Raw genomic sequence first — 14965 nt, forward strand, 5'->3', positions numbered from 1 at the left:
CTTCCCTCCACATTCTTGCATGTAAGCTGGATGTGTGCAGAAAGTAGGAGACAGGACAGCTGACCCAAACTGGTCAAAGGGACACCCCATACTATGCAATGTGCCCAGCAAGAAGAACTGAGGTAAAGGAAGAAGGAGATTGGGTTTTCGTCCTCTAAGGCAGCTGTTGCTTAGAGACTGGCTGGGCATCCATCTGCTTGTGGGAGGTATTGAGTGACTGTATTTGCAACACTTGCTTTTCCATTCTACTTTCCTTCATTTATTTTTCTGACTTACAAGTTTTCTTGCTTTAGCTCTTCCTATTTTCTGCTCTGTCCGGGGGCACAAAGCAAGAAAATAGCTGCTCAATTGCTGGTTGGGCTTGACCCACTGTTACACTGCATCCTATATATTGTCATAGAGATGTTCTTCACTTTTTCTCTCAAATTTAACTTTTTTTTTTTTTTTCTTTCTATCTTTTTTCTCCTGTCCTATGGCATAGAATGCCTAAGCTCATACATCAGAATTAGCGAAGGTAATGACAGAGCTCTTATTTTCCTGAAAAGCTCTCCATGGATGTCTTGGACAAACATTACAGGGACTACCGCATATAAAAAAATCAGTGACAAAAGCTTTTAGGACAAGGAAAGAAAACCGAAGTATCTGAAGGACTACTTCCCCCTCCAAATATTTTTTGGGGTGTTTGATTTCAAGTTCCAGTCATATTTCTTCCTCTGAGCAGCACACTGTTTTCACAAAATCATAGCTGGTTTGTTGAGACAAGATTTTATGTCCAAGATCATGGTTTCTTCTAACCAGTCTGGATTCCATTGGGCAAGAACAAGAACATTTGGAATTATGGTCATCAGTAGTATCTTGGATATTCAGTGTCATCCACCTTCTCAGTATATCTCTCTTTGAGATGGCAAAAAATTTGAACTGAGACACAAATATAATAGTAGCAAGAGCTCTACAATAAACCAATGGCAAATGTGTCATAATGTATTTTCTCAATATAATAAAAATAAGAATAAAAAGATGACAGCACAGATTGCAAGCTGACTCAAAGGTATATATAGCCACCTACAGCAACTCAGCTCTTAGAAAATGGACTTAAATTAAGTATATATGTAGAGAGAGATAGAGAGAAAAAGCTCTCCTTGATCCAGCAGTAATCTAACTCTGCAGACTGTCGCTTTTTTGGAAGAATGCTTTAGCATACACATTTCAGCAGTTCCATCACTAGATTATGGTCTTATAATGGCAGTTTGATACGTCAGCTTCTTGGCATAATGTCTCTAGATGTTTTGATTTGTGTATATACAGGGCAATATGACCAAGAATGACTGCAGGGGATACTACAGCCTAGAAGATTAAGAACAGCAGTATGTTGCAAATAGTTCTTAAAAATCCATGAAACAACAGTGAAACAGAATGTTTACTAATGGCAAAGGAGTTTTAAATATAGGGCTAAGCGGGTGTGAAATAGAACAGAATAGAAATCAAATGGAATACTGATTCTCAGCCTTCACTTGCTCTCTCTGTGTTTTTCAAAGCACTTTTCACAATGTGACAGGCAGTAAAGCAAAGCAGACATGGCTAGGAAGTGTTCACTTCTCTCCCTGGAAATATAAAGGCATACACATTAAAAAAAAAAAAAAAGAGAACATATTGAACTCCAATCTCCAATTAGCCACCAGATAAATAGCTACAATAGCACTGACGTTATTTATGACACATTGAGCACACATTGCAAGTTTTAAAGGCTTTGACTGTAATTGTACTACATTTATGTATATAAATGTAATATGTAATCATAGAAAGATTTTGCTCAGAAAAGATCTTCAGGACTATCTAGTTTCCAGCCTCTTAATAGAGCAGATAAACTTTCTACCACTCAGACTGCTCAGGGCCCCATCCAACCTGGCCTTGAACACTTCCAGGTGGTGCTTGGAGCAACCACAGCTTCTCTGGGCTTCCTGTGCCAATGCCTCACTCACCATTCTCAAAGTCAACAATTTCTTCCCTATCCAATCCAAAACTGTTACCTTGTCACTGTAGGCTCTAGTAAAAACGCCTTTCCCATTTTTCTTACAAGCTCCCTATCCTTATACACCTAGGGAGATGGTTCTACTTAACAGCTACTGCCTTGCTATGCCAGTAAAATGCAGAACATACCATTCACAGAACCATACCCAGAATTTATATTCTGAATATTTGCAACTCAAGCTCACTGATGTGCCCTTGTAGCTTTATCAAGAGACCTGCGCTCCACTGCTTCTTGAGCTCAGTATTAAAAGCAATTGGAATAGAGCCTAAATGTCCCTAGAGATGCAGTGATTACACAAATGGGAACATCTACTCCACGTAACCTCTCGAAAAACAACAACAGAAACAGCATTAGAAATATCTGATTTAAAAAAAAAAAAAAAAAAAAAAAATCAACCATAAACACGAGAAGGGATGGATAAAAGTCTATTGAGAGAAAGCTTCCTGCTGAGTACTGCTCTCATCATATTATATGTATTTAGTGCTTCACAGTCGTATCTTACTTCTATTCCCTTCAAGACGGCATGAGAATATTCATTCAGATAAAATTCCATAGTATTCACTGAAGATCTCCCAGATACAAAAAACAAGCCAACCAGCCCTCACTGAAAATATCAGATAAGAAAAATGAAAATATCACCAATGACAGGATAGGGATGGGATTGTTTTTGTTTCATTAAGGCATGTAATTTTTCATTACTATCATTCATTGAAGTAAAAGGGAGCACACGAGGTGAGATTAGCGCCTCATGCTAAGCCAATATCTCCTCCCAATTAACAGCCTTCAATCCTTCCACATCTCAGGATTTTAAGGAATTTCTGAGTTGGAGACTTTATGTTTTGTGCACACTTTTTAATGGGAATTTAGCAAGGCTGTCCAAAAAGGTTGTGTTTCATGTTTTCACTCCAGCCTTAAGATTTTTGCAACTGAATCATGAACAAAGACAACCTAGGGCTACAGAGATGGGGAAGGGTCCAGAGGGGAAGATGTATGAGAGCAGCTGAGGCCCCTCAGCGTGCTCAGTGCAGAGCAGAGGAGCTGAGGGGAGGCCTGATGGCGGCTGCAGCTCCTCACAGGGAGCGGAGGGGCAGCGCTGAGCTCTGCTCTGTGTGACAGCGACAGGGCCCGAGGGAACGGCATGGAGCTGCGTCAGGGGAGGGCGGCTGGGGGTCAGGGAAAGGGGCTGCACCACAGGCGGTGGGCACAGCCCTGAGTGCTGAAGTTCAGGAAGCTCGTTTGGACAACACTCTCAGATATATGGTCTGATTTTTGGGTAGTCCTGTGTGAAGCCAGGAGCTGGACTCAATGGTCCTTCTGGGACCCCTCCAATGTGTTGTACTCTATGATTCTGTTACACTTAGTACTGCCTATGAAGTTTTCGGACGGCAGATGTAAAAAATGTAACAGTTGTAGAAACAGAAGGTTGACCAAAATACAGCAACTTTCCATTGTGCTTATTCCTTGACTTCACTTACGGTGAATATAATGCTTTCCATATTGAAGTGTTTGTTCTCAAATGTTTTCACAACTACTTATCTTGAATTACGTTGAAATATTATCCAGCATCTGAATTGAATTGACATTTAGCAATGCAAACATGATGTAAGACAGGTTGATGTGTTTTTTTCCCTTTATGAAGACCAAATGGACACATAGAATATACCGCTAGTTACACCCTCCGAGTGCAGTAACATCAAAACCAAGAAGAGACGTAAGAACTATTTCCCATTTTACCTACAGTTGCCTTCCTCCTGATACTCTTCTCTCTTTCCCCACACCACTCAGAAGGAACCACCCACAAAGTTGGTACAACAAACGTGTTACAGAGCCTGTAAATTGATGATGAACGCTTGGAAGGTGTTGAAGGATATATCAAAGATACAAAATTACTATGAACTTAATATAGTTTATAAAGTTTTCTATTTTACAGTTTACACGCGCTTCCTTCAAAACTATTCTCAATTATCTGTTATGAACTGCGAAAAGTAGAGTTTGAAAAACAGTTAATTTTCATGAAATTGCAGTTGAACAGCAAAACTAAAATTTCAACCCCATTCCCGTCCTCCACTGTATGTCGTGTTTTCTGAAAGTAGAATGTTAATTAAATCTATTTCTAGCAAACTACAATTTAAAAACTTAGGCAGTCTGCCAATATTTCAAATGAAGCAATACATAAGGACATGGTCAAGTGTTTATTTTGATGCAGTTATTAAAAAAAAAGCTTGAAATATTTTTAGAAGAAAAATCTAACTGTTAAAATACTAGTGTGGTTTAGATTCACCACAGGAATAACCACAGAATTTAGGAATCGATCCTAACAACTTCCTACTTCCTGCCAAAATACTATTCTTTGCACTTCAGTATATAAATATTATGAAGCAATGTCTTTGTAAGCAAATGAAATGAGAATGAGTAAGGAAAATTTAATGTCTGTACTTTCTAAGGGACTGATTCCTATAGACAGCAGGAAGAAATAACTAACAGTATCAGAGAAATCTTCCCTCACTTCTGGAGAGCAGAACTGAAGAAACAAAAAAATCAAACAGGGAAAACAAATGAACTTCAATCAAGAGTGTTTCTGTTAAATGACTTTTAATCCTAAGTATTTAAAATACAAAATATTAATAAAGCATATGATGTGGGAGACATGGGGTTTCACGTAGCCTGGTGATCATCCCCTGTTGTCAGGTTTAAATTCAAACTATCTACTGTAAGCACAAAGCCAAGACACTCTGGCATATAAGAAGTAGGCACCTGCATTTTAAATTGGCTGAAGTAACTGCCAAGGCTTCTTACAAAAGGCTGTTTATTCTTTTATGGGATAGAAGTAGATGAACAGTCAGAGTATATTAGCACACCTATTTTATTGATTGCATCTTGAATCTTGAAGGCCAATTCAGTGCTCCTGCATACTGAACATAAAGTGCAACGTCACTGAAAATCAATACAGAGGACACACTAAGCAATTAAGCATTAAGCAGGCTCACCTGAAAAATTACTGACTCAGGGCTGCAAAGAATATTGAATCTCCCTCTGCGACATTTGCAGATTAACTCAGTGATTAGCAAAGTCCAAAAGAAGACAACTAGTACATCTTGGAGTTAATAGAGACGTACCTCCAAGAATCTGAATGCATGCTCGCAGTTTCCTAGAAGATTGCCCAAATTCCTAGACTAGAGACAAAACTTCAATAAAGAAATTCCTTTTTATTTCCACTCAGGGCAGGCTCACTATGCAGAATGCTATGGAAGATTTATGACAGCAAACATAAGATGAGCAAAAAAGATGTTCTGCTGCTATGTTATAGTGAAACCGAATGAAATGCATAGATTTCAGTGAGTAGGAAATAAACATTCACAACTAGTGAGCTCTGCATTGAACAGAAGACAGCACTGGATAAGATATAACTTACAGATACTTAGACTGTTGTCTAGTGCTGAGGTAGCCTAAGTAGGATGGAGGCACCTATCTGCATCCCAAACCAAGGACTACTAAGTAAGAGCCTCTGTTTAGGAATCAAGAGGTCATTTTATAGAGCTGGACAGAATGGAATTTGTCAGTACTAATTTCAGGCACCAGGTGATGACAGGCAGTATTTTTAAGCAGGCAATTTGAGTATTTCAGTATCAGATACCTTCACTAGGAAACAGGCAGCCCAATATCACATCTAAGTGAAAAGACATATGACAACTCTGGCCTTCTGCTAAACTGATTTGCTAAAAGCCATATCAAAATAGTTAAAATGTCAAGCGATAATACTGATTTTAGATTTTGAGTTTACAATACTAACTAGCAATCCAATGTAATTTTAGCATAACCATTTTCTGGTTCTTTTAAAATATTTTTCTTTTGAGATATATCTAATTCTATTTGTTGTTGTTGTTGCTGGAACAATCTGACAGTTTTCTGTTATTTATTAATGTCCTTCTAGGAACTTTATCACTAGATGTCAAGTCTAGACTGTTCATTTTGTAGTGAAAGTCACCTATGACAAATAAAATACTTGAAGCATCTGCATAGGCATTTACTGCTTTAATTTGGAATTATTACTCAACAGTTTTTGTGGGAAAGCAAAAGACTACTTCAAGCCCTTAAAAAAAGAAAAGCTTTGTAGTGCTTTGTGAACCACACAGAAGGAAAAATCAAAATGTCATAAAACAGACTAAAACTTTCCAGTTTCACAATCTATAACATACACATGAAATGAAGAGTAGCTTGTAATGATCATATTGTTAACACATTAAAACTCTCGGTAGCTGCTGAAGAGTAATTTATAGGAATAGTGATATGCAAAGAGCCTAGAGATGCATTTATATTTGCTGTAACCTTGGATAAGCATTAAGTTTTCACCTTCTCAGTGCTCACAGTGCAGTGATAGAACTATATTCTGGAAGATCCAGGGAAAGATTTTGTTAAACTCCATTAATTACTTCCCCAAAATAATAATAAATGTGCATTCTCATGAGCTTTCATCTAAAATTAACACACTAAGATGTATGTATGATCAAAAAGAGAATACACATGCCTGTTCTAAAATTAATTAGCCTGAAGAAAGCTACATTCTTCTAAGGATGTAGCTAGTAATTAGCTCTACAAATGAGTTATTAATAGACAAATCTAAACCAACACTTTGATATGACAAATGAAGAGCATCACTGACCATGGAATATCATCATTTTGAGTACTCATCTCAGTAGTAACAAACGTAATGTTACCCACGTATTTACCAAAGTAAAATGAATTTGTTTGAGAATGTCATGATCTTCTAATTATTATCTGCATGTATCTCATCAGTCCGTTAATGAGCTTTTTGTTATACAATTAAGTGGTTGATTTTCCTTGGAAAATTATCCCCAACAACAATCACCACTACAAAAGTAGGAGAGCTTTGTAGATGTATTGAACTCTGAATGCAAAGCTCTGAATGAAGTTCTTAATGCACAGAGTCCAGTTAAAGATGAAATTCTCCAAGCACATTACCCAAGATACAGTTTAACAACATATCTAAGAGGGTAGAACCATGGACTCCACAAAGTGCTATCATTGTGAGAGCAGTGACCTTAATCAGACAGTTTATTCAAAAACAGTTACCTGAGGTAGTGAAAATTCTGGAAATACTTGCAGATCTTCACTAGTAAATTTGAAAGACAGTCTCTAACTGTACTTTTGAAAGTATTTAGCAAAATTTTATTTTAGGCTTTTAGCAACTAACAAAATATTGCTTGGCTTGTTGTACTAATATTTTTTAAATTCCAATTATCTCTTGCTACATAGAACATATTCATACCTGTTCAAAAACTTAAATGACAATCTGGAGCAGTCAGCTGCCTTGCAGGTCTATCCTCTTCAGGTGAGAGGTACAGAAGTATGAAAGGCAGTTCAGGAGGCTTTCCACATTCGAAAATAAGTATTTCTTTGAAACCAGTGGTGCCATGAGTCCCACCAGCTAGACCTTTAAAATAGACTGGCTTGCATCTTTTCCTTAATCCAAGTATACAGAACCACTAGAGGACTTCGAATCTCTAGAGATAAAGTTTCATATAGCATACACCGGAAGAAGTCAAGTACTAAGAGAGGGAGAATACTAAAATCAGCTGGTGAGCAACATAAAAGGTTTTGAAAATTCTCCAACTCTGTCTTTTCAAGGCAAATCCATACTTTCAATCCAGCAACTGTCAGAGGCTTTCAACAAGCACTACACTGTGCCTCTCTAGGTGCCTAAAGGAAAATGTTTTCCCTCTAGGTCAACCTCAAAGGTTTAATTTTGGATTTAGTGCTTGCTTTTCTTGAAAGTTTCCAAGCCTGTGATCCTCTATCAGACTCTCAACTTGCTATGCATTGAAATTCCAGGAAAAGATCTGAGCTGAGAACCTTCACTTACAGTGTAGGAAAGCTCAGATCCTCTCCCTCTGATAGAGGTTTTCAGTCTGACTGTGTATCTACCTAGTTGACAGTAAAAATCACATAACAGATACACCATTCTCAAGTCCTGTTGGAGCCATCTGTTATAGGCTCTGAACTGAAAAGACTGAAACAATGAGAAGTTAGTTTTCCTACCTGTGACTGTGAAGGAGTGCATTGAAAGCCAATCCATCAGACCAGCTACTGGTGAAATTGATAACATTGACCTGTGGGTAATTACGAGTTGATTGACGGACCCAGCTCAGCAGAATCTTTTCACTGTTTGTCTGCTGCAGTCCAGCCATGATGTTTTTCATTACATCTTTGACCTGCAAAAAAACCCAGAATCTCATCAATGACTGAGCATCCTCATTTAAAGCTAAATCATTTTTTGATTCCCAAAACCTCCACTTGCTTAGATATAAGCATTGAAGAAAAACCTCCTAGGTAACCAAAGAACATACTTGGTGTCACAGTACAATGACAGTGATCAAACTGGAATACATAAAAACAACTGATGCTGACTTGTTGTCTGCCATTGCCGGCGCACTCAATAAAATCACCACTGTTTCCCATGAAGTGCTCCATGAGCAAGCAGAGAAGGTACATTTGCATCCACTTCTTATTGGAACAGAATGCGTACAAAAGCAGCCTTTCTCTTTGTAGTTTTCTTTGCTCTGGAAATGCAACCATAGTTAATAGAATATAACAAAGGCTGATAAAATGATAAAAAGCATCTTTCTCTCATCAACAAAGTTGAAGTAATACAAAGGTAAAATAAATAAGAACAGTAGAGAGCACAGTATTTTCTATTTCAGCATGTAAACTGTATTTGCATATGTGTACCCAGATGAAAAATGAATTTCACTGCATGTATTAAAGGAACACTGCATATGTTTCATGTTTTGAATTTTGTTTCAGAAACAGTTAATATTCCTCTTTCATCAGAGAAAGCTCACCTATCTCTAGTTACTGCTTTACAGAGCAATTAATTCTGAGGGTTTATAAAATATTTCCCTGGAGTTTGATACAGTGTAGCTGCTAATATATTTCTTAGCAACTTCTTTACTGGTGAAAGAGAAGCTCATCATTTATTTTCTTGTAAAGTATTCCCTTTGAAATCACTGTGCTCTCCATATATCTTGGAAAGCATAGCAGCTTTTAAAAAATATTCTCTAAGACTTTAAAATTTAAAAGTTAACTATAGAGTTGTTTTTCCTTATCGACTCATCCAAGGTATTTCTTTATAATTCTCACTGGCATTGCTCAGCAACCAGTATCATCAGAAAACAACACCTAGTTAGTGCACTATTTACTTTATGACAAGGATTGACCACATTCTAATAATAAAACTTGTGATGCAATACACAAGCTACAATTTCAAAGCATAATCAACTATAAAAAAATAATTACTAAGGTACTGCAGAAAAACAGCAGGAATCAGTTCATTATCCAATCTGACTCCAATCCAATCACTTGAATCAATTATTGAACAGAGATATGAATTACTAAAACAATCTCTTGTTTTTATATCTGAATTGCATACTATTATCAATGCCTTCAATTTTTCATTTTTGACACAGGTATAAAATTAATTTCTGGCATGAGAAGAGGGGGAGAAACTGATCCTCTATGAAATTCTCCGGCCATAATCTTGCCTTTAATCTACAACTGTAATTTCTACAAACGACAACAGTACAAATGCTAGTAAGACAAGAATAACAGCATTCTGTAGTTCCTTCAAATCTACACCAGAAAACAGAAAGTAAAGAGTTTGGGAAAATTAGTAAGTTTGCTATTTAGGTTTTTTTTTATGTGTCTGTTTGGGTATCCTTAATTTTCTTCTTAATTTTTTTAGTCTTCATTACTGAGACTTGCCAAATTAGACTTAAATAATTCAGCAAGAGTTCAACTGCTGTATTTCCACACACACACAGACGCAAAAACTGACTACAAAAACATAAAATTTTGTTCTTCGTGAATCCAGGTGCTGAAAAGAAGTTTCAAGTGCAACATTTATTAAACCAAATTTTAACAACGTGAAAGCATTCAAAATATCCAGGTTGCGCTAATGGAGAAATATTCATGCTACGGTTTCATTGTTCATTTAGGATTTTTACTGTGTCCTTGTGTTCACAAGTACAGGTATCTGAATATAAGAAGTAAACAATAACATTTGAAAAATACAATGTTCTTTTTGTGGGAGAGCTGAATTTATGCAAAAACAAGAATTAAAAATATAAAAGTTTGTAACAAATAAAAAATCAAATGCCTGCACTGACATTAAAGTAACAGAAAGTATCAGTGAACTGTGAACACTGTGAAACTCTAAGCTGGCCATGAAATAAAGCAATGGGCTGCCAAGGAGGTAACTATTCAAATTAATCCAGGCAAACTCTTGAATTTTGTTTTTGATTTAAAGAGAAACAGCCTGAAGTTCTCCATTTTTTTCTACTTTTGAGAAAACAGCTTCAAACTCATCTTGTTGCGTTTAATATTCTGACTGTAGATAAAAGATTTACTCCAATTTTCCTGCATTTCTCTGCAGAAGACTGCTAAATTTATGATTTTTTGCTGCCCCTTGGGGAACTGCAGGCATTTAAAAATAACAAAGTAAAAGGGCCTGATCTCATCCTGAAGGTTTAGATTGTTTCCTATTCAGTGAGAAATAGTGAATAATTCCCCTTCTGCAGTTGGAAACCTCCTTGTTTTCCTGAGCACTTCCACCCTTTCTGTCCTGACAGCAGCACCCTGCACTACTGGGGGCACTGAATGAGCTGCAAGTGGGATGGCTTGGCCTTGAACCAAGTCTGCAGCTGAATAAGAGAAGGCTGGCACTGAGGTTAGAAGGAAACTTTCTGAAGGCTTCTTAGTTAAGATGCCCTCTTCAGAAAGACCAGTACTTAGAAATGTGTGTGTCAGCCTGAAGAGCTTCTGGATGGATTCCACCCTGAAATAAGCTGCCTCAGCATCCAAGATCAAAAACTACACCCATTCCAAAGCAGCTAGCAGTTCATTTATTTCCTACCACTCCTTTCTAATGTCATACATCCTCACAGAAAACAAAGCTTTAATGCATAGGAAACTCCAACTGGTGGAAAACAGAAATAGTTGCTCTTACTGGTGGATGGCCCCATACTACTGTAATAAGAAAAACTGCTTTTAAATAAAAAGAGGGAAAGGGCAGCATAAACACCACCACAGGTAACTTCCAACATGTTAAAGTTACAAACTAAAGGCTATGAACAGAACAGGCACACGACCTCTCATCACGCAGGGAAACATTGAGGCTCCTACACCTGAGGCACGAAGGCAGGGAGAGGCCACCTCCAAGCAGCCGGAATAGAAAAGAGCTGGTCCTGCCACCTTTTCCAGCAGGGAGGCCTCCTCCGTTCCTTGCTGTCGCTCGATAAACGTGCTTCCTTCAGGGAGCCATGCTGAGGAGATGTGAACCAAGCACAGTGCACGGTACCTCTGTATGCAGCTTGCCTTGTCTCAAGGCACCTGTCTCAGCACGAGGCACGTCCAGTTGTGGACTAGGGACTGGGGAGGCTGAAAGCGAAGGAAGGGGATGAGATGGCACATAGAATGGTTGCAAAAGAAGGTGTGATCCAGAGGCCTTGATTTTGAGGAATGTAAAGGCCAAAGACTCCAAGGTACTAAGAGCTAAAAAGCCTTTTAAGTTTGGATGGCATGGGAAGCATCTGGCACTGGGTGTGAAAAACCAGCGCATCTGTGCCTGGCCCTCTGCTGCAGAGGACTTCTGATTTATCTGCTAGACTGCTAGGAAGCCCTGGAGTCTTTATGTGGGTGCAGGCTATCTATGAACACTGCACACCTGCAACAAAAACACAGGCATGTAACATTTTATTGGAATGGTACAGAGATTCAGTATGCCAGCCACTACAAGACAGGGAGGAAAATACGACAGAATTTAAAATATTACTCCTAAAGTTAAGGCTTTTTCATTTTGCTCAGTCAAACGGGGTTCTGGCAGCTCCCTGACAGAATGATTTAGTATTTTTTACCTACTATATTTCAGGTATTCTGACTGCATGGATTACTTTTTTATGGCCAGAATCCCCTTAACTCTTTTAAAGCACATTTTAAAGAACTCCTTTTTAAAGAACATTTTCATAGATGTTCAAGACACCCATCAAAGCAAGGGAAATTCTTTGCTCATTGATTTGAGGTAAAATAATAAGACTGTTAGTATTTCATTTCCACTACTATATTTCAAAGTGAAATGGTAATTCCAATTAAAGTACAGGCTGTGCAATAAATGCATGAGAAGTCCGAAACTGTTAATAGCTCTGCAAAGAAGGCTAAGTGGAATATTTTCTCTCTGGAATATTTTCCTCATGCATACAGCTATTGCTTCGCTCTTTTTCAACATTTTGTGACTTTCACCAAAGATGTTCATTAGGTTTGGTTTTTCATTCCAGTTATGAAAATAGGTTTGCTCTTCAAAAATAATAAAAATAAATAAATAAATAAATAATGCCATAAAATTCTGCCATACAGAATCTTTTTCTGCTTTTAAGAGAGAGATTCTTTGCCAAGCGTAACAATTCAGGAATTAATAGTATTGTTTTCTTTTTGTTTGAATACTAATTGAGCAGTGAAGCTGAGATCACAGAACTGTGAGGAAGAGGGCAGCAGCTTCAAAGAAATAGAAACCCTAATAGATTCAGCACCACGAAGAGCTTAGGCAGCAGGTGCTCACCTCAGAACCATGGTTCAATTTGAGTGAAACTTTTAATAATAATTTGAAAAACAGGCTAGATAAGAAAGGACATAATCAGTACAGAGGATAGAGAAAGCCACAAGATCTCTACTGAACAGAAATGAGAGTGGCAAGAATGAGACAAATCTTTTCTGCTGCAGTGCCTCCACAACTGAGAATGCTGATATCCATTCCGACTAGCACTGAAGCACTTTCTTATCATGAAAGTTTCTTCCTTCATTTCTCTCTCTCTCTTTTACATTTTACACAAAGACCCTGACATTTTCGTAAGAGGTGGTCTTGTTGCCATATATAATTGTAGTTCTACCCTAATGTCAGCCTGGTGCAGGATGTGAAACTGAAAAAAGCTTTTTGCCAGTTAATCTGCAGAAAAAATATTTAACTGCCACACAACTCATATCTGCTATTTCCATGCAGGCAGGTGTACTTCATCTAGGTGACTCTTCTCAGCTCCGAAAGCTCTTGGGATCATAAAGGGAATGAATTTGCAAAAGCAGGATTGCATCATCAAGCACAGACTGCAACAACAGCATACATAAAATCAGCCACTTACTGTATATAGGCTTTTTTAGCCTCATACATAAAGTAGACTTGATACAAATCATAGGGAAAGGGATATTTTACTCAACGATAAAGAACTGGCAGAAAACTTTAGTGGCCCTAAGTCTGTAATTTAGTCTTAAAAACAGCTTGTCATATTCTCAGCTGCAAAGTGTGAAGAACTATTTGCAACAGGGAAAATAGTGCAGAGGATGAAGAGACCCATTCTTAAGAAACTTACGGACTTGTTTCACCAGAAGTGTTGTAAAAGTGTAAAATAGTACCAACTTAAGAACAGAGCAGAACAATCACAAATGTTCTAGATTCATGTAAATCACTTCAAAATTTGGAAGAAAAAATGGAAAAGGACAAAGATTTTTTCCACAATAGTGTAAATAAGCAGTTTCACTTTTAACTGTTTCAATCCTTTGAGGGGAAAATGCAGCAAACCAACATCTCTAGAGTTCTGTTTAAAAAGACAAATCTGGCTTTATATTTATTTTGTTTATTCATTATTCAACAGCAACTGCATTATCATATAACAACGTCTTCTTGCAAAACACAGCTTTATCGTTAAGAATAGAGACTGATATTCAGTTCTATCCAAATCAGAATCTATGAAATTTTGAATAAAAAGACAAATCTAGAGTATACAGGTCACTTCCTTTCAACAATCCATAAATAAATTGACATGGAACACTATAGACTAAGCATGGGCTGAATAACGAATACTCAAGACAGCATCATATTATTAATCCCTACTTTATAAATATGGTCCCTGGACTTTTCATACATGGATAATTCAGCTGATGCCACTGGTATCATCACTGTCACTGGACTCTTGACAGAGTTTGAAATGAAGAACCTATATACTGCACCAAGAACAAGTACCCTAAACTCATATACTGGTCATTAAAAACCTCACCAAACTATGAGAAATGCTGAGAAAATGTGAAAGAAAAGCTAGTAAGTACTAATAATACTAAAGCACATCTTTAACACTTCTTTTCAGGTAAAAATGTGAACTAATCAAAATATGAATTTTAACATGACTACTCATCTCAGTCCATAATTCATATAAAGCACAGTGATTCCAAAATAATCGGTAGAAGATGCTCAGATAGGTTTCATTTACCTGCTCTTAGTAAGTAATTTAGAACAGTGTTATGCAATTAAACTAAAAGTATTGGAAAGTGAGACAGAGATAGAAGTGATTTAACAATTTGCAGCTTTTCTCTATTGCTCTCATTACAACTTATCCTGTAAAATTTGTAAAGAATTGCTCCCTACTGCAATGAATTATCCACACAATTTTTTGATAGGAGTGTTTCGTTTTTAATAGAAACTCCTTTAGGTTCTGTTTCCCACTATCTTTTCTTGTAATGCTACGTAAACTTCTAGATTATTACTTGGGGACCTGAACCAGCACAAATGGACAGACCGTTAACTTAGACTCATACAAATACACAGAATTAGAGCACCTAGATGCTATTTTCTTCCAAATGTTCATTTTACAGCTGTCTCAGACTTTGTTTTCCAAAGTGTCCTCATCTAACATGTTGGTTTTCACATCGATAACATAATTCCTCATTTCTCCCTAAAGTGAGACAAGCTAAATGACCAATATCTGCTTCTATTAATTGTTCAGAAAGCAACTTTTTAGGATTTAAAATTAATTCTTGGAAAATGGGTCAGTTGCAGAAAGCATGAAATATAATTTTTTAATTAAAACAAAAGATTCTCACTAC

General features: G+C 37.2%; 1 protein-coding gene across 12 annotated transcripts in view; it reads right to left on the minus strand.

Annotated features, from left to right (window-relative positions):
- Positions 1-14965, minus strand: part of DMD (dystrophin) — a 986794-nt gene that overhangs the window by 771558 nt on the left and 200271 nt on the right. For all 12 annotated transcript variants that reach the window (XM_042866635.1, XM_042866641.1, XM_042866633.1 and 9 more), the window contains exon 6: positions 8087-8259. In XM_042866635.1, the coding sequence (XP_042722569.1) occupies positions 8087-8259 (173 nt within the window). The remainder of the gene's footprint in view (positions 1-8086; positions 8260-14965) is intronic.

This window comes from Lagopus leucura, unplaced genomic scaffold (genome assembly GCF_019238085.1).
Source record: "Lagopus leucura isolate 7727_CA_CO unplaced genomic scaffold, USGS_WTPT01 Super-Scaffold_100001, whole genome shotgun sequence".
NCBI lineage: Eukaryota > Metazoa > Chordata > Aves > Galliformes > Phasianidae > Lagopus > Lagopus leucura.